The following is a 20,671-nucleotide window of genomic DNA, read 5'->3' on the forward strand; positions in this document are numbered from 1 at the left end:
AAATAAATATCGAAATGGAGCACAGAAACATGTAGCGTGGTGCGCACAGCTTTCTGGGAAGGGCAGGGGCAGTCTATGGTGAGGTTATCAGTTGTCCTTGGATGCATGGGTGGAAGCAGTGGTATGAGGGTTTGAAATGAAACAGAAGAATGCTCATATGGTTTGGCATCAGATTCAATATAAAACAAGAGAGCAGCACACAAGGCTGATGAGTAATTAGATTAGGGCAGGGGCAAATGAGGCTGCCCACAGGCTGCAACCACAATACAGATGTCAGGAGTGGCAACTTTGCTAATATGTCACCACCACACTACATGCCAAATCGTCAGAGAGAATAGGAAGTGGGCCTAACCAGGTGCAGTCAAGGTGCAGTAAGGGTGTACAAACAAACCTAACCTGAACTAGCAGTGGCGCAATGTAAAATGACGAGGCTCCCTGTAGAATGTGGTAAGGGGCCCCTGAACCTCAGATAGGCTGAATTGGGACATCCGAATTGTTCGGGGGGGGACCTTTTCTGCCAAGGCTGTTGTGTACTGCATTGTGCTGCTAGCTTCAAGTGTATGTGTAATCTCCAGGTCCCTGGATGTAACGCTAATGAGACAGATCGGTGGCTTCCAAGATCTCTGAGAAGCAGCTGACCGGTCTCAGCGAGTTAATGTATTTACTGCAATGATTAGTGTATAACTCCTCCCCCCCACCCAATGTGAACTCAATCAGCAGTCTTCTAGTTAAAAAGAGAAGACTTAAAACATTAACACATTACAAACCACTTCAGTACTACTTACCACCAATGTACACCATCTTCAGTCACAACACTGTAATCTTACACAACCAGCCATCACCACAACACCTTACCGTCATCCACCAGCTCTGCACCACCTCCAATTGGCAATACACTGTCACAACTAGAACCAAACCCCACCCTGGCAATGCACTGCTACATCCAGAGAAACACTGGCAATTATCCAGTGCACTGCAGTTCACTTACACCAACTACTACCACACTTTCTTTCCTCACCTCTGAACTACGATACTACATCACATCACACAATTGTCTCACATGCCTGGACTACAGCATCACAGCATCACACTAATGTGTTTCAGACCACCACTATTACTTCACAGACGTATACTTCTCACATCACTGCACTACTGACCATCACAGCTTTACCACCTCATAGCAGTATTTTACCTTTCCTTAGCAATGAATTACCACTTTTACCACTCCACCAGTCCACAACCAAACCACCTCCATCCTAGCATCTCAGCACACAAAACTATCATCAAGTCACTGCACTACTACATTCAGATACTATACGCAACATGTACCCAACACTGTGCAATGACTTGAAATATAGCCGTTTGACTCATTGCTATAGCACACACACCACAACTGCAGATTCAATCACCAATACTGCATTCCCACCCTTTTTTCCATTCTTACAATCGGGCTACCAGCACCTCACAGTACCACTCTACCACACCCTTACAACTGCTCCGTCACAATCACGATCTCTATACAACTATTGTTACTACTCTGCAAAACTACAGCACCAAATTATTCCCCTGATACATTTTAAGAACTAGCTATCTACACTTTTTCACCACAACACAAACCGATGAATCATACTGTAACTAACTTCCGACCACCCTGTATCATTCACTACCAGTGCACTACTCCTCTAACCAATGCACTACTGTCTCATAGCACAGCTTTGCCTTTACTTACTCCCTTATTGCACCCCCTCACCTATTTATTTTCACATTTATTTTTCACATTTATAGAGCGCACTGTTACCCGGAGGTGTCCTGGCGCTAGTTGAGTGAGTGTGTATGGGCAGGGGTTACTGTGTGAAAAGCCAGGTCTTCAGAGCTTTCCTAAAAGACAAGAGATCCGGTAGTTGTCTGAGATTTAGTGGTAACGCGTTCCATGCCTTTGCTGCTCCTAGAGAGAAACTCCTGCCTCCCCAACTGGCTTTCCTAACTCTGGGGATGACTACCAGACCCTGCTCGGCTGATCTCAGAAGTCTTGTTGGTCTATACCACTGAAAGAGTTGGGAGATACAGTGGGGGCCTAGGCCGTGCAAGGCCTTGAAAGTCACGCAAAGGGATTTAAAAATAATTCTCTTGCGAACTGGTAGCCAATGTAGTTTAACCAGGTCCCGTGAAACAGAGGCAAATTTAGGTGTGCCTGTGATTAATCGGGCTGCAGCATTCTGCAGAATCTGGAGTTTGTTGAGGAGTCCCTGTTGGGCGTTCAGCAGAAGGCTGTTACAATAATCGAGCCGGGACATCACCAGCCCTGTAACCCCGGTCTTCTTATGCTCTTCTGGAAGGAACGGCAGGACTTTTCGAATAGTTTTTAAAACAAAGTGAGTTGCTGATGAAAGTGCATTAATTTGGGGCTTGAAGGACAAAGAGTTGTCCATAAGAACACCGAGGTTTTTAACCTTTGGGACCGGAGCTGGCGGAGTGCCCATTTCCTCAGGCCACCAGCGTGGGGACCAGAAATTGTCGTTGGACCCGAAGAGCAGAACCTCGGTTTTTGGAGAATTTAATTTGAGGCAGTTATCTGCCATCCAGTTACTGACTTCCCGCATACAGCCTCTGAATCTATCAGCTGTACTGTCAGTTTCTCCTGGTAGCAGAGATACCGCTATCTGAGTATCATCAGCGTAAGAAGTTAACTTGAAGCCGAAAGATCTGATAACTGGTGCTAGGATGGAGACATATATATTAAAAAGGGTGGGACTCAAGGAGGACCCCTGAGGGACTCCGCAGGGAAGCGTAAAAGGGTCTGATTCATAGTCCCCTAGTGCCACCTTCTGAGTCCTATCAGACAAGAAGGCGAGCAGGAGTTTTAGCGCCTTGCCCTGAATCCCAGTGGCCTTGAGTCGGTCCCCAAGTATCTTATGGTGGACCGTATCAAAGGCTGCGGACAGGTCCAACAGGATCAGGGCAGCTCTACCTCCTGCGTCCATCACTGTTCTCACATCTTCTGTTGCTTTAATCAGGGCGGATTCGGTACTATGCCCTGCCCTGAATCCATGTTGGGAACGGTCCAGGCCCTGGCCAGCCCCTAGAAAGGCGCTTAGCTGAGTGTTTAGGAGACCCTCCAGGATTTACGTCGGAAGGGGTAGCCTAGCTATAGGCCGAAAGTTGTTCAGGTCCGTCACCGCTAGGTTCAGCTTCTTCAACAGGGGTAAAATGGAAGCTTGTTTCCAGAATAAGGGGAATTCTCCTTTTTCCAACATGACATTGAACAGTGGGGTGAGCCTTGCGGCCACGGCCGAGGAGGCCAATTTGGCCACGCTGGCTGGGCATGGGTCATTGGGGGAGCCTGACTTTGTCCGTAGAAGTCTGCTCTCCACCTCTTCCTCCCTAATGGGGGAGAAGTTGAGAAGCTTCGGAAGATTAATGTCTGTCTCAGGGTTAATTACTGGAGCGACAGTCTTGACCCGCATGTCTAGAGGACGGAAGATATTTTCAACCTTTTCTAGGAAGAAATTCGCCAGCTCTTGGCATAGTTTACGGCTAGGGGGAATCTCCACTGGTTTGCTGACCGCCAGGGACGATACTGTTCGAAATAATTCCATAGCGGAGTTACTGGCCTCCTTAATACGATTCGTATAGAACTCCTGTTTTGCCTCTTGAATTGCAGATTTATATCTTTTTATCTCTAAGTAGAGAAGCTTTCTATCCTCCTCTTTATAGTTTTTCCGCCAGATTCTTTCCTGCTTTTTACAAAGCAGTTTATGGTCCCTGATATGTTCAGAGAACCACGGCGCGGAGGGGCTAGATCGAGTGGAGTGAAACGTTTTGGGCGGGGCGAGATTGAGGCATGCTGCCTCCAGCCAGTTGGTATATGAGGTGGCTGCATCCTCCACGTTAACCATCGGGGGCCGCAGGGAGGTTTTGAGCAGGCTCTCTAGGGCCTCTCCGTCTATATTTTTCCACCTCCTGATCGTTCTAGGCGGATTTGTAACCTTACTAGGCCTGGAAGGCGGGGCAAGGCTGATTTCAAAATACACTACCGCATGGTCGGACCAGGAGACCGGAAGAATTGCCGTAGTTTCAAGGTTAGGGAGATTGGAAAAGATCCCATCTAGAGTGTGCCCCGCCCTGTGGGTTGGGCCGGTAACCCTTTGGTTAAGCTCAACCCCACGCATCTGATCTAAGAAATTCCGCGTATCGGGATCTGAATCACATTCCAAATGAAAGTTAGCAAGCAACTGAGTGCAGGGAGGAACGAGCTTTTGGGACCGGGGGGCCTATAAATTAGGCCACCCTTAAAAGATTGATGGTTGGAAAGGGTCAGATTATATATGAGGGCTTCAAAATGGTCGGTGGTACCCGACTGGAATGAACCTCTGATGGAATTATGGTAGATTATAGCTAGACCTCCCCCCCTTTTATTTCCTCTGTTCTGAACAAAGCACTTGTACTCAGGTGGGGTGGCTTTGATGATATCCGGACCTGAGGCTGCATCTGTCCAGGTTTCTGTTACGAATGCTATCTGTGATTTGGATTCAACTATGAGGTCCGCTAGTTCTATGCTGTGTCTCACCAGGGATCTGGCGTTAAGTAAAAAGCATTTAACTGCAGTGTGTTCTTTCCTTGTCCAAGGCACTGATGCGGCCTAACCGTAATTACTAGTATGCCAGTCAAACTTGGGGAGAGCTTGATTGCAATTGATGCAAAGCAGTGGGGGGGGCCGCTCATCCACACGCATTTCCAACTTAACGCATCCTGAGCTCCCGCCTTTGTACCGCAGCGCCAGAAGGGTGTCACGGCTATAGGCAAGGTGACTTAACGTTTTCCCTGACCTCGGACCAAGGAATCCGGCACTAGGCGCGGAACCGGCGCGGACGGGCGCAGACGGGCTTGCCTTTGACGAGCCTTCGGCGCGCCCGCTGCGCTCGTCCGCTGCGCTTCCTGGGGAAGGTGGCCATTTTATACCAATCGTGGAGTGAGGGGCGGAGCACTAGTCTGCTCGCCCACCTCCTCTGTCACGAGGGCGGAACAACGGGGAACTGGTCACGGGTTCAGTCCCCGGATGTGCAAATAGCAATATTTACTAGCTGTGCAGTTTCAAGGTACTGGTAATAAAATATATAACAAGTGCATTTAAAAACACGCAGCAGGTTAAAAATATCGAACCACGTACCATAAAGCTTAAGTCCCGGCTTCCGCCTCAGGACCACACTGTTACAAACACACGCAAACAAGCAGCTGAGCTGTGTGGGGTGGGAGGTTTATACCAATCGTGGAGTGAGGGGCGGAGCACTAGTCTGCTCGCCCACCTCCTCTGTCACGAGGGCGGAACAACGGGGAACTGGTCAGGGTTCAGTCCCCGGATGTGCAAATAGCAATATTTACTAGCTGTGCAGTTTCAAGGTACTGGTAATAAAATATATAACAAGTGCATTTAAAAACACGCAGCAGGTTAAAAATATCGAACCACGTACCATACAGCAATGTGCAAAGCTTAAGTCCCGGCTTCCGCCTCAGGACCACACTGTTACAAACACACGCAAACAACCAGCTGAGCTGTGTGGGGCGGGAGGTTTATACCAATCGTGGAGTGAGGGGCGGAGCACTAGTCTGCTCGCCCACCTCCTCTGTCACGAGGGCGGAACAACGGGGAACTGCCCACGGGTTCAGTCCCCGGATGTGCAAATAGCAATATTTACTAGCTGTGCAGTTTCAAGGTACTGGTAATAAAATATATAACAAGTGCATTTAAAAACACGCAAATCACGCCACACTACACCACACTATCACTAACAAAGTGCACCACAATATGTATACTTCAAGCCACTCTGCCACTCACCATTGCCACCCCATTCCACCACTTTCAACTCCAGAACAGCCCTGTCATCCTAGTACCACAATATCTCCCCTTCTCTGCTTAATCCCTAAAGCACCACACTCCCAGCCGATACCATCACAGTACACCACCACACAAAGCATAATGGCCCGTACTCTGTAGAGCCATCTCACAGCAGTAGATTACTGCCTCCCATCACAGCACCAACACCAACACCTGCACTGAACGTCCACCTCCACTGCCACATTATCTTGCCATCACTGGATCACCACAGCCATGCTAATCTTCTAAACACCACTACTACTCCTGCATTCCTACACCTGTTGCTACATTAACATGTAACAGAACTGTGCTACCAGCCTTCATCAGAGCCCTGCTACTCACAGCTGTGTGCTACCACTCTAGCACCGCATTTTAATTTCAGGCATGATCATCCACTGCTTTGCATCACATTGCTATCTCCTCCAGTACCTTGCGCCAAACTTCCACCCTATGCCACCACACTACCGACCCCATGACCTCAGAACCATATCTTTACTTTGCCTTTCTCCACCACATAACCATCTACCGAGCACCTCATTGCAACTCTAAGAGCTCCATTCACAAACTGCATTTTGTAGCACATAAAGTAGTACTACAGAAGTACTACTTAGTTGAAAATGCAATTTGCAAACCTACAGGTGTAAATCTCCACCTATCGTATTTTTTCTATGGTGATATATCCACACATGTAAGTTTACTACTTTGTAATAAATGTTGGAGGGATGTGGGGGAGTGGTGGGAAAATGGGGAATATCTACAGAAGTAGGAGGGTTTTAGGACAGGGTAAGGATACAGTTGAGGAGTGACTGGAAGGGGTTTTGTGAGTGACATTCTAATACAAACACCAACCCACAAAAGAGTAAGCCCATTACTATTTACAAACCACACCACTAAAGCTGCTACACCCCAAAAGGCCACAAAACCATTGTAAATGTACTCCAACCCAATCTTTGACTAAGTCCATCACCATTCGTGGCTACTCACAGTTATAGCAAAGCACTCCCATAAAAGTTAATGGAGGAAGGGTCTTAAATACAACTGCATAGAAAATAATGTTAAAATAAAATAATTAATTTTGACTTTGTAAATATGTATATAAACGTAATTTAATGTAAAAAATAAATACGTGTTATTATAAAATATTGTAATAACTTTTGTTTTTATTTAAAAATAAATATAGTTTATTGTATAAAACATTTTTAAATTCATTTAAAGGTATTCTATAGAAAAGTTTTGGTAATATGTAGCATATGATAAAGAAATATGAGCACTTTGGGCCTGATTATCATGGCGGTTAGACATTGTTTCAGGCAGGAGTCTGACCTACTATATATCGGTGGTTCAACTTGCCCGATTACGATGAGAAGGCTGTGTAGGCCATTGGATGCCTTTTACCATTGCATCATGTGCTGCAGCCCTAGAAAAGAGCCGCAGCACAAGCCGCATTTGTAAAAGGCATTTTGTAAACATCCATGCACCGTGTGACCTGCACCATGTGGTGCCTGTCTCACGGTGCATGGATGTTTCGTGGTCACCACTTGTGCCCCGCTGGGCCCAAAGTGGAGGCCCACGGGGGACAGGGTCCCTGCTCGGGGTCCTCAAAGTCCCATTCCAGCTGTCGTTTCATGTTTGTCAGACCGCCCTGAGAAGGCATTCGGAAAGGGTCATTGTAATCTCTATGGCGGTGCCTCCACAGGTAACACCCCCATTGTAGGGATTACGGTCAGACCTGTCGGAGGTATTGGTAAGTACCTCCGCCTGCTGCAGTCCGACCGACTGCATCATAATGCGGCAGTTAAACCGCTATGCTGGCTTGACTGTACCGGTCCTACGTACATCATAATCGGGCCCTTTATCTGGGAATATTTTAATTTTTTTAAGTAAGTTAATATATTCAATTAAATGTAATATTTAATGCAAAACTAGGCTGATAGCGCTGCAGCATATTTTTTTCTTTATTTAAAATAAATATGTACAATTCTTTTTAATTATTATTTAATATTATTTAATGTAAAAATATTTTACTGTTATCTCTTAAAGTTCAATAAACATTTTACATTTTTACTATGTTTTACCATAGAGAGACAACAGCCCCATGTGAGTATCTACTAGTAGTAATTATACAATCTCAAATTTTGCTCCATCCTCTGTTTCAGAAGGTGGAAGCATGTATGACTATACTTTGTTGGCAGTTTACACCCGGAAACGGTGAATAGCCAAAAGTAGTAAATTTACAGCAAAACTTAAGAGTAAATGTACACGTATAAATGTACCCTTGTGAATAAGACCCTAAAAATCTCATCTACTGCCATAGCATCACTCTGTTACCCGATTATCATTTCCTTAACAATTCCCTAACACCCCTCATGACACTCATAGCTTAAGGCTCCCTGCACAGAATTATTATCTTGCTGAAAAGAACGAAAAGTTACTCTAGGCCATATTCTAGTCTAGTGTGTTTTATGGTCGGTGTAAAACTCTTTGCAAATCAGTCTTGTACTTGCCCCAAGAAGAACTGTCCAACCTGAAGTGCCTCCTATATTTGGCCCTATTTGGCTTTATCAGTGAGGTTTAACTTTTGTTCTTGACAGGAGCGGCCCATTCAGGTAAGAGCGGTGTGACGGGGTGGGGATGGGATTCGACAGACGACACCATTGGCAAATTAAATAAATAAATATTTCCCCCTCACCATCTGTCGAATTCACCTCCTTACCCCGCCTCAATGCTCTTACCTGCACAGGCCGCTCCTGTTTCTTCAGCACAGCGAGCTACTAGACACATGTAATGATGCAGCACTGCACTATCACCACCACCACAAAACTAGCAACCCAACTACCGCTCTACCAGCCCAGGCCACTTCACAACACCACAACTACGATTAATGTTTTTTATTTTTATTTTTTATTTCAAATGCACTTATTTAGCACAACAGACACACCTGGGGCTATGGGGAACACATACAGTATAGTACAATTCAACAATAGATCAAACATTGAAATATTAATATCATAATAACAAATCGTACATAAGTGTCTTGTAAAGAAATCTGAAAGAACAGCTAAGGCTGGAAAGTTGTGGAGAATGCTTGAGTAAAGCAAAAAAAATATTAAGGATTTGCACGACAGCAGTGTTGTTGGGACAAGCCTGATTTCAGTGGGCAGGGGATATCAGAGGTGAGGGGAGACTGAGAAAAAGATCTGGCAGAGATCCTAGCGTGACGGAAGTTAGCCGATGGCAAGCACCTTGTAAATGATGCAGCAGAGTGGGAAGCATGCACTCATGTAAAGGGATGACCAGTGACCAGAGCAGGAGTGGCTGCCATCTCAATTGCGACTCCATTTTGGATGAGAATGGAATAATATCAAGGATGTCTTTACCGTTGTTCAGACTGGATAGAATAAGGGAATAGAAGATGGTACATAAGTGAGAGATTGAACACAATGGCTAATTGTTAATAGTATAGTCAGTCAGTCAGTCAATAAGGCTTTATTCGACAATAAAAATATCTTAAAAGCAGCACAAAATTACATTACACATGTGTACAAAAACAAAATGTAAGAACATATTTGCATCAAATATAAAATTGAATTGGTTGCTCAGATTTAATCACAAGTTAACCATAAATTTTAAGATAGATATTGAACATTTTGATCTAGCCTTTTTGCTCTGATGGACCAAGTCCATGATAAAAACTTTGAAAGACCACAGACAAACAAGGGTCGTGTATCCGACATTAGAATACGAAGTGCCTCATTGTGATGCCTAGTACCCAACAATCTACAAATTGGTTTCAGACAACTTTTCCGTGGAGATACATAAACCGGACAGGCAAACAGAATATGGGCAACAGTTTCTACTTTGTTTTTACAGATAGGACAGTATGGTGATGTTTGGAATGGGGGTTTCCAGCGGGCAGTAAATGCACACACTGGAAGAGTCCCCACCCTAAATTTAAAATACATAGCCCTATCGACGGGTTTCCAGACAAAGTCTAGGTAAGGTTCCCGAAGTGTCACATCCTTGATTTTTAGGAATTCTTCCGTTAGCCTGCCAGGATTTGATTCAGAGCTAGCTCTCAATGCAACCCACCTCCAATACAGCGTTTTAAGTGTTGCCTTAGGGGGAGAGGACCTACTTGACCAGGCTTCGGTTAAACCCAGTTCACCAAGCAGAAATTTAACATCCCTTGGACATTTAATTTTATGCCAGCCTACAAGTGACATAACCTCTTATAAACCCTTAGCATAAGAAGCAAGTTCCGGGACACGCCAAAGACGAGCCCACAGGAGCAATGGCCGAAGTTTTGCTAGGTCTTTGATAGAATGACAACCTAGATCAAGCAGCAAGGGTACCATTGGCGTGCTCTGAGGGAGTAGCATAAGGTCCCTTACAAATTTATTTTCCGACTTTACCAACTGATCAATATTAGACATACCCCACAGCTCGGCCCCATAAAGGGCAGAGCTTACACCCTTTTTTCGGAGGATTCAGTACCAAGTATTTGGTCTTATCTGTGTTTATTACAAGCCCTCGCTTACTACAGAAGGCCTGGAAATTATCTAGGAGGCTTTGGAGGCCCACCGGGGTCTTGGAAATTAAAAGTGGATCGTCAGCGAATAAGAGGGTAGGAATTCGCTCGCCCGCCAGGGAAGGTGCATCAGTTGGCATTGACAACAAATGCTCTACCACTCCATTAACAGATAATGAGAAAAGGGTGGGAGCGAGAACACATCCCTGGCGGACCCCTCTTTCCACTGGAATTCTGGTAGTTTTTTGGCCCTTGGTGCCCCACCTCACTTGTGCAAAGTTACCTTTGTGAAGCCTCACTAAGATTGATGGGATATTTGATGGGATCCCCATATCAGACAACACTCCCCAAAGACGTAATAGTATAGACATTCTATAAGAGCAGTCGGGGACAAGTCTGCTAACGTGAGGTCTAAATTTGGAGAAAAAAATGAAAATGAAGCCAAGACAATTCTATGTAGATGACAAAGAAGGAATAATTTGCAGAGTGGCAAGAAACGAGGACCGGTGAGTTACAGGAGATAGTTGCTAGGGATTGGAAATGAGAAGAATATTCTACGTTTTTAATGGATTCGTTTTAGGTAAGTGAGAGGACATTAAACCTCATTGGCTGCCAGATAGTCTCTCAGGTAACGGATACCGCCTGCACAACATCCCGCAGTAGAGTCTACCCTGTTATTGGTAAGGTTTGGCGCATGAGCTTTAAGCCAAGTCTGTCAGAGCGGCTGTGACCTGTTATCGGGGTTTTACCACCTCATAGTAGCAGACTTGTAAGGCACGAGGCAGAAGCCATCTTTGCAAGTGTTGCATGCTAAGGAATTGGATGAGGTGAGGTCATTGACAAAAGCAGGCCAGGGAGAAATGGGTAAGATGTCAGAGTGCAGCCTATGACGTCACAAGTAAGAATTTTGAATGCTCATCAAGGGAGCGCCTACGGGGAAAAAGCAGCAACAAGCAAAAAGCGTGAAAGGAAAGTTTCAGGGGTCAGACCAGCCAATGGGACAGGGGTGTTGCCTAAGTGTGTACAATTTAGGATGAAAATTAAATCAAGAGTGCTATCACGATTTATCTGATTTCGTTATAGGCAGGATAATCCACGATTTGGGTAAACAGAATATAATGTCCTGCAGAAGAGAAATAACAGACCACAGCGAATAATTCAGCGAGATTAAAGTTACAAAGGTACAAATGTGTGCTGCGGGAGGCAAAATGGAGGAAACGTAATTGAAATACTTGGTGAAAGAAAGTGGGTTATATTGTGGGATTAATAAATATAACATGGAATGGACAGTAAATATAGTAATTCACACTTGCCAGTAAGTAATGTGCACTCCAGTTCGACCTTCAGTGTGTGGTGTGTTATGACAGCGAAACCACCATCCTTTCTGTTAGGTCAATCGAGCCGAAGGAACAGGTGGTTTGTAGAAAGTAGATGCACAAAACTACAACCCACCCATGACTGTACCACCACCACTTCACTCCCAACCCTACTACTGCAGCGCCACTCCCAATGCAAGACCACCCACCAGACACGATGCTCACACCTCTTACCACCACACTGCCAGCACGCTCTACAGAACTACCAGCTCCACACCACTGTTTCCACATGGCCAACTACTGCTCCCTCCCAGCACTGCCCTCCACCTCAGAGCACCATCCTCCAGAAACAAACACTACCATAGTTCAACACTAACACTTCCCACAGCTCCTCACATCTGTACATGGAACAGATGTTCAAGAACTACTGTGCACAAAATCTGTTTCAGTAAGTTGAAGCAAAGTGAGGTCCATTAGCTTTGTCAGTGAATGTCTTTGCAGGAAAGTCGGAGTTTCTATTTGAGCGGTCATTAAGTAATTCAGAATTGGACCGGTGGCTGCATTTGATGTTTACACCTGATGGAATGAGACGCTGTCGCTTAAACAGGAGCAAAACACCATGCCTTGGCGGTGGCCTGGTCTCGAGAAACCAGTCTTGACAAGCGGATTCTTGAAGGTGTCACATATTATTATCATCTCAGGAGATTATTCTAAAACAGCGCTTAGAAACGGGAGTGCGGTATGAGGCACCACACAAAACAAGTAATTATAATAATAATTATTATAATGATTCTCGTTGTTGTTATCGTTATTAATGTTATTCAAAGCCTTTCTTACAGCTGATATTGCATTTATCCCAAGCCTTCCTCAGGCGCTTGTGAGTCACTCTTGGGTACATGATGGAAATATTGAATAAACTCTGTAGCGCATGGGCAGCTCCCACGAGGCGCGCCGCTCACAGAACTATGAACTGAATGCACACACTCGGGTACAGGCCAATTCCAATTGAAAGTTCTCTTGAGACGCGTCAGAAGGGGGAGTAATGTGAGCAGCTTCAGAGGGCGACCCTCCTGCTCCCGTCCCTCCCAGGCCAGTGCTTTGAAACCCGAGAGCGCAATCATGTGTTCGCACGGATCATGGCTTCACGCTATATTTACCGCCTCCAGTTTGTGACTGACTGAGATCTAAAATTAGCCATTCCATCCCCAGGACTCCATAGAAGACGGGTCCGGCGCGCGCCCAAGAAGCTTCCATCTGAAGTGCGGACCCGTATATTTCCTGGCAACTGTAAGTCTTTTGCAGTAAAAAAAAAATCCGGAATGCATGTTTTTAATAAATAATGCATATTTAACGGTGTTTATTAATATCAGTGCCTGTTATTTGTAAACACATGTGAAACATTCCATAAGCAAAACGTACAGTAACTTGGCAATCTAAAAATAGCATTGCTTCCCCCACTTATACCAGAGTCGTTATGGTTCGGATATAAGTGTTCGATTGGGAGTGGTGTTAATATTGTCAGATATTACCTGTTGCGTTCCTAGTATACGGTCTATAAAGCAAAACGCGCGTTTTCTTCCTCTGCAGGGAACGATGGGCGTCCTGGCGTTTCTGGTTTTGCCGCTCCTTCTGTTTGGGATCAGTGGGATCATTTACATTTATCGAGAAGTCGTCAGACTGATGTCCAAGTCCGCTGTGCGGAACAAAGTGGTGGTGATAACCGATGCCATATCGGGGCTCGGCAAAGGTACCGTGGCCGCTTCGTTTCTGTCACTCGTTCGTGGGTGGGTGGGGGGTCGGGGGGGGGGGGGGGGGGAGGGGCGCGGCCTACCTGGAGAAACGAGTAGGCTTAGTGTTTCAGATAGACTGCTATAGTTTCAAGTTTTTTTCTTTAATCTGGAGAAGTCGTATTTGGGAGGGACAATTCCTTAAGATAATTTGCAATGAGATATTTTCTCATGTTGATCCGTGAATGTTTTCAAGTTGTAGAAACATGTATTCTCTAAATCCAATTGCAGTGTATTTTTTTTAACGAAGTTCTCACAATAGAGTTCAACATTCCTAAAGAAAACCAGGGGTGCATAATGCTGGCTCTGAGCAGAGCAGATCGTCTGTTCTTTTGAGCTGGAGACGTCTACAGTTCAGTTTATACACACAAGTTGGAATCGGTGAGCAGAGATTGCCTCTTCCTGTTTCCTACTTGCCCTGTCTAAAGTGTGTGCATCAACCCGGAGAAATGGCGAGTAACAGTTTTGAATTATAGAGCGAAGATAACAGGTGCGTGACTCTGCGCAGGGCCATCATGATATGCCCCTACGGGCCATGTTATGAACTGCTGGCCTGGCTTGGCACAGAGCGAAGCACCTGCTTTTTTAAAGTTGGACTGACGACCATAGATTTAACTCTGAATTTCTCCGAATTAATACATGAACTTCAGAAAGTGCATCTCTGAAACAGGGAAAGACAATCAGTGCTCACTGTTTCACACTTGTGCTGTCTGGAGCTCGTGCATAACCTTGCAGAAATTCAGAGCTACAAGCAGGAGCTTTGCACATTACAAACGCATAGAATCAGTTACTTGACTGAATGGTATATGCCCTGGGTTGTTACAAAAGAAGGATGCTCCTGTGCAAAGGTGTTTGAACATATCTCAAAGCAATTAACATAAGGAAATAGAGCTGCTACTTATTTGATTTATAGTCTAATTTGGCATCCGGGCCAGTGCTAATAGCTTTTGCAAAATGTTGCACATTTCCTTGATATAACCTAGAGGTCATATTATGAAAGGGTGTGCTGATTTGCTATGCAGACATTTTGGATACATTGCACTGTCTAAAGTGCAATCCTTAAATAAGAAATTGTCTCTTTGAGCTGTAAACAACACAGCTTAAAGCCAGGGAGCAGTACCCACTTCTTTCCAAGCTCTGCAGCTCATGCACTAACTCAAATGTCTCCCAGGTAAATGTATGCATTTTAGACTAACTATGCAATATCTTAAGTGTTGAACAGATCTGGTCTGAAAGAATGAAAGTGTTCATAACATGACTCCTGCTATTTCTGTAAATGTGCTATGAGGCTAAGCCGTGACAGTGACACTAAGTTTCAGACCACTATGTTCCTTTTGATTGGCGCATGCTTGATGCATGGACTAGTGCTTGGGCTATGTCCAGGGTCTGCATATGGAAATTTCTCACCCTAAAGGACTTGCTATTTTGCGCCACTCTCTCTAGCTACAATAGACACATTTCCTTCTCAATCACATCCATGTCTACCTGTGGTGAAGAGGGGATAAACAGATGCAGTACCCTAACAATTATCAATCTGAATAAAACGCGGTCCTGAAGCCCATTGAAGACTATTTTCTTTGTCTTAGATACAGTTTATCCTTTTGCATTTGCTGTTACCAGCAGCAATCTGGCTCCCCACTGTGGTTGCTGCTAAGTGGCTGTGTGCAGTTGTCTACCTATAGAACCAACCTGTTTCTGTCTATAGACTCCCTTCTGCCCCACATCATAGACTCCACTAGATCCTTGGGTATTATACTAGACAAACACCTGAATATGCAGGATCACATTAGTGTAGCCACCAAAGGAGCAAATTACCAACTGAGCATTCTACAGAAACTTATCCCTACCTTCCACACGAAGACCTAAACAAGCGGTTCAAGCTCTTGTTTTGCCCAGATTGGATTATGGTAGTGCCACACTATGTGGCTTACCTCATTACAAACTGGCCCCTCTAAGAGCCTCTAAGAGCCTCTCTCAACGTGGCAGCAAGACTTGTCCTCGGAAATAAAAGAAACATACACATGTCACCGGCTCTAAAAACCTTAAACTGGCTACTGTACGAAGCATGAATCCAACTGAAAATTGCTTGCATGATGCATAAAGTGTTACACTTAAGTAACCCCAGTTAGTTGGCTCAAAAGTTAGAAAAAACAGGTGGCAACAGATCCTCACGAAGTGCGCACACCTTGCTTTTGAAACCCTGCCGAACCCACAAAAAGAAAACGGGTGCCAGAGCATTCTCGGTTATTGCACCTAAGATATGGAACTCTCTACCTATGCCTAATCTCCTCTACCACCTCCGTCGAAAAAGAAGCAAAATGTTTTCTACTAACTAAGTTTTTACCTTAAGACAACATATTGGTGACAATGAAAATGTATGCATATCAAACCTCTTGGGATGAACAACCATCATATTGTTTCACTTTAAGCTAGACCAAGCCTTTAAAAAAAAAAATATACTTACCTTCTTATGTTTGACTCTTGTGCATGTTTTTGTTTACCAGTCCAATTGTTACTTTACTTCTTGTCATGTAACGTGCTCTGATAACCACTTGTGTCATGTTCGCGCTATACAAAACTTTATAAATATATAAAATAAAAATAAATACATAAACTGACACTGCCATATTCTTAAACACTCCATGTAGAATTGTGGATTGCTATGTGTAAACCAAGTGGCTCCCTAGTGTACAGAGATTCTGAATGAAATAAAAGGCAAGCATATCAAATTTAAGCTCATATTATCTTTGATGCTACTCAGAACCCTGTGAGGGAAACAGCCCTTGCTGATATCTTACAATTCTATATTATGCACAATGTTTTTGCCTCTGAGGACTTTATGGAGTTAGGGCAAGAATGAGACCAGCACTTAAAGCCAACTGAAGCTGGTATTTCATTCTGGGCACGGGGTCTAATTCCATATTTTGGTGTACATAGCCATCAGGGTTCTTCTGAAGGCAATATTTATTGTGTATGAGGTCTGTTCATTCCTTTTGTTTCAAATACATGCCTGAACATGGGAACTGGAATCTCTGTAAAAGTATTTTTCTCCATTATTTGTCTGATGTTCCCCGGAGTGTGTGTCAGGTTACACTAACTTTGTGTGTATTATTCAACTGTAGTAATGTCTGTTTACAACTCTCTCCACCTCCACCAATGAACAAATATACAGAAATATGAGGGCCAGTAGTATAAATGGGGAAAAGAAATGGCATGAGAGAGAAAATATAGACACAGGATTCCACCGCTCTGTCATGTCACTTTGGTTGGTCAGTGAGGTCAGTGGAATGTGGTGGACTCCTGTAAGACAAAGGGGCATATGTACAAGGAGTTAAATCCGCCTTAGCAGCACTTTTTTGACATTATTTCGGCAATTTTTTTATCGTCATATGTACAAGTTGTACCTAACCTCAGTTAGCGGCAGCTTTCCATCGAAAATGTCCATATTAATGATCGCCCCTTCTGTTAGCGATAATGACATGCAAGAGACACGTTCCCGTGGGAAAACGGCCGCTAACCCCACTTTGCAATATTTACAAGTATTTGAAGTTTGTAAGACCAAATAAACTGCCACTAACTGAAGCTAGAGGCAGTTTTTGAAGAGCAGAAAATAGCTGGTCTTAAAAATGGAGATAACACTTGGGACCTTATTTCAGCAGGTTTTGGTGCTGGACAGCACTGCAAGTAATGTTGCTGCGCTGCCCTGAGACAAAACTACAGGGCAGGATTGCGCACCATCAGTAAGGTACTGATGCAGTGCCGTCCTACAATAGTCGCAGTGAAATCTGGTGGATTTCACTGTGCCACTCCTATGATGCCTTGTCGCTTGGTAACGCACATCCTGCATACATCATACCTGATGCAGGTATGATGTGGCACAAGGTCACGCATATGCCTACCTGCACCACTTTACAAATACGGCGCAAAGTGGTGCTAGATTTTGCCTGGTCTTTTCTTGAGGGGTGCCAGGGTGTTGGTGCAGTTGGAGATCCATCGGTGGTGTATGTGCGCTGCGGTGTTATCGTCTGTAAGCGTTGGCGGAGTGGAGGTGCTGAGGGAGTTGATGAGAAGTTCTTTGGTGGCCTTGATCCAGCTGCGATAATGGTGGTGGTGTACGGTGGGCATTGTGAAGACATGATGTATACAATGATTGTCGGTCCAGGAGAGTCCGGTGGCGTGGCAGTAGTTGAAGTTCCCGCTGGCTGAGTGGACGTGCTCAACCGTTTGCCCTGCTATGTGGCTTGGTGCAGTGACTAGCTGCTTGAGTCTGATGTTGGCGAGCTTCCCCAGGAACGGGTGGTGTTCTGGTCACCGGGGTTGTCCAGGTGGAGCTAGAGTCATCAGTGATGGCGATGGCGATATCCGATCCAGAGCAGATGTTGATCCTGGTAGGCGATGTGGCGTCCAGGGTAGATGGCGAGGAGGGTGCTGGCGTCATTGTGGTGGAGTGTCCGCGAGGAAGGATCCTTGGTGCTGTGCGTGGTCCAGGGGCAAACGGCCGCAGACGGCTTGCCTATGGCTTACTAATAAAAGCCGAAGTCAAGGGAAATCCAAGTGAGGCTTTATTCAGTGCAACCACCGAAAGGTTAACAGGTCTCAACAGCAGCGCATCCAAAGCCAGAATGACTCATGACAATCCTGAGGTAATAACGTTCTAGATTCTATAATTAACACAAACAGGTTAATTACAACACATCCCCCTTGCAAAAATCATGTATAACAACAGAATAGAAGATGTCTCTATACAATGACCTAATACATAAGGAAGACAATAGAGAACAGAAAATAAATTAGAAAAAATTTCTAGCATAAGTAAATACACAAATAACAGAAGAAAATGAAACATAAGCAAATAATAACTACCCTAATACAAAACATAATACTTGAATTTCACAGGTACATGCCTGTGTCTGCTTGAATAACCAATGTTCTTGTCTCTTTCCACAGAAACAAAACCACGGGTAACTGCTGTGTGGTGAGTTGTCTCTGTGGACTTAAACAGTCTGGACATACTCCAGGTACAGCCATTGTCTAGAGTTACAATGTTCTTCTTAATTGCGGTGATGATAACAGGACCAAGGAAATTAGATAAACCTTTGTGACCATGCTTAGCCTTTTTCACCAGAACACGGTCACCCAAATTCCACTCCCTTTCCCTGACTGACATCTTGTTGTCAGACCGCAGTTTATATTTCTGCTGGTATTCAGCAAGTTTAGTTTTTCTTAGTTCATCAGTCACAGCACTGTTCTTCCAAACGGGGAGCCATACCTGATTGAGTTTGGAAATCGCTACCCTGCCTCTAAAAGCTTCAAAAGGAGATTTCTGAGAGATGGCATTGAGAACAGTGCGGTATGCCCACCAAGTTTCTCTCAACACATCGTTGAAAGGAATTCTGGAATCTAGTGCTCGTTGAGCACAACCCTTGACAACCCTATTCATCCTTTCTGTGAGGCCATTGGCCTGTGGAGAATATAGGACTGTCTTCTGATGAATAATTCCAAGATCTCCCAAAAAAGTTAACATCTCATGGGAGGTGAATTGCACCCCATTGTCAGTGACTAAATATTTGGGAATCCCTTCCGAAAGAAACACATCTTTTAAAAATTCAATCACTGACCTGGAATTAACAGTACTCATGCATTTAGAAACCACCCATTTTGAGGTGTAGTCCACTAAAAGAATGACAAACCTCTCATGGGAAGGCATTAACTCAAAGGGACCAATTATATCCAATCCCAACTTGGTCCAAACAGCAACAGGGACTTCTACAGGGGAAAGAGGAGCATGACCAGTAGCGAGAGATTGATCATTAATGGCACACAAGTGACAGTCTTTGACAACATTCTCTATCATCCGATCCATCCTAGGCCACCAATATCTTTCTCTGACATGTGCCTTAGTAATTCTCCTTCCCAAATGTCCCTCATGAGCTAAGTTGACCACTTTTTCCTTAAGCTCATCAGGTGGAACCACTCTGACACCTCTCATGAGATTTCCCTGGCAAAAGGTAAGATCGTTCCTTACAGTCGAGAAGGGCTTCAAGTCAGGGTCAAGATCTTTGTAATCTGGCCAACCCTTAGAAATAACAACCTTAAGGGAGGAAAATACCTTATCACTGCTAGCACAGGATGACCATTCCTCCTTTGACAGTGAGGGCTCTGTCAACCAATTTACACATTCAACCTCCTCCCCTACATGTTCAGAATTTAAAGGCAATCGTGACAAACAGTCAACAGGCTTATTACTTTGGCCCGAGATGTACTGTACACGAAAATTAAACTCTTGAAGACCATCACTCCATCTCTTAAGCCTAAGGGTCATGTGGTCACTTGTGATGACACGAAAATATTTGGTCAGATTTTACAGTGAAGGGAATTCCCCAAAGATAAAACTTGAAGTGTTGTACTGCCCAAAACACACTCAGCGCTTCCCTTTCAATGCAAGAGTAGTTGACCTCAGCCTCTCTAAGGGCTCTGAAGGTAAAGGCTACTACTCTTTCTTCTCCACCCACAATTTGAGAGAGTACAGCTCCAAGTCCTTTGAGACTGGCATCAGTTGTCAGGATAGTTTTAAATTAGGTATCAAAATGTCCTAATGTTGTCATCTTCCCAATTTAAGACTTAACTAATTTGAAAGCTGCCGCGCATTCAGGTGATCACACAAAACGCACCCCCTTCTTTAACAAAATCCTGATGGGCTCAACAACACTAGCGAAACCTTTAACAAACTTAGAGTAGAACTCTGCCATTCCTAAAAAGGACCTTAATTGCGCTTTGTCTTCAGGTGCAGGGGCTTTGACAATACTCTCCGCAAGCTCCAGCTTGGGCTGCATACCATCTCCAGAAATAACGTGATCAAGATAAGTAACAGACTTCAGTCCAATTCGGCATTTTCCTATCTTGACTGTGAGCCCTCTTTCTTTCAATTTATTCAACACCGATCTCAGGACAACCTTGTGTTCACACTCATCCTTACCATAAGCTAAAATATCATCCTGAAAAAACAAGACATTAGGTAGACCTCCCAGAATCATCTTCACTATTCTTTGAAAGCAGGCTGCCGCAGAGGCTAACCCGAAGGGCACCCTCAGAAATTGGTACGCCCCCAAGGGAGTGTCAAAATATGTTAAATGCCTGGAATCCTTATGAAGCATGATCTGATGATAAG

General features: G+C 44.5%; 1 protein-coding gene across 1 annotated transcript in view; it reads left to right on the plus strand.

Moving 5' to 3' along the window:
* Positions 1–12,866: 12,866 nt before the first annotated feature.
* The window catches only part of DHRS7C (dehydrogenase/reductase 7C), a 202,356-nt gene continuing 194,551 nt past the window's right edge, over positions 12,867–20,671 (plus strand). The window contains exons 1-2 of the mRNA XM_085616720.1: positions 12,867–13,003; positions 13,304–13,463. Of these exons, the coding sequence (XP_085472846.1) occupies positions 13,310–13,463 (154 nt within the window). The 5' untranslated portion in view covers positions 12,867–13,003; positions 13,304–13,309. The remainder of the gene's footprint in view (positions 13,004–13,303; positions 13,464–20,671) is intronic.

This window comes from Triturus cristatus, chromosome 7 (genome assembly GCF_964204655.1).
Source record: "Triturus cristatus chromosome 7, aTriCri1.1, whole genome shotgun sequence".
Taxonomy (NCBI): Eukaryota; Metazoa; Chordata; class Amphibia; order Caudata; family Salamandridae; genus Triturus; species Triturus cristatus.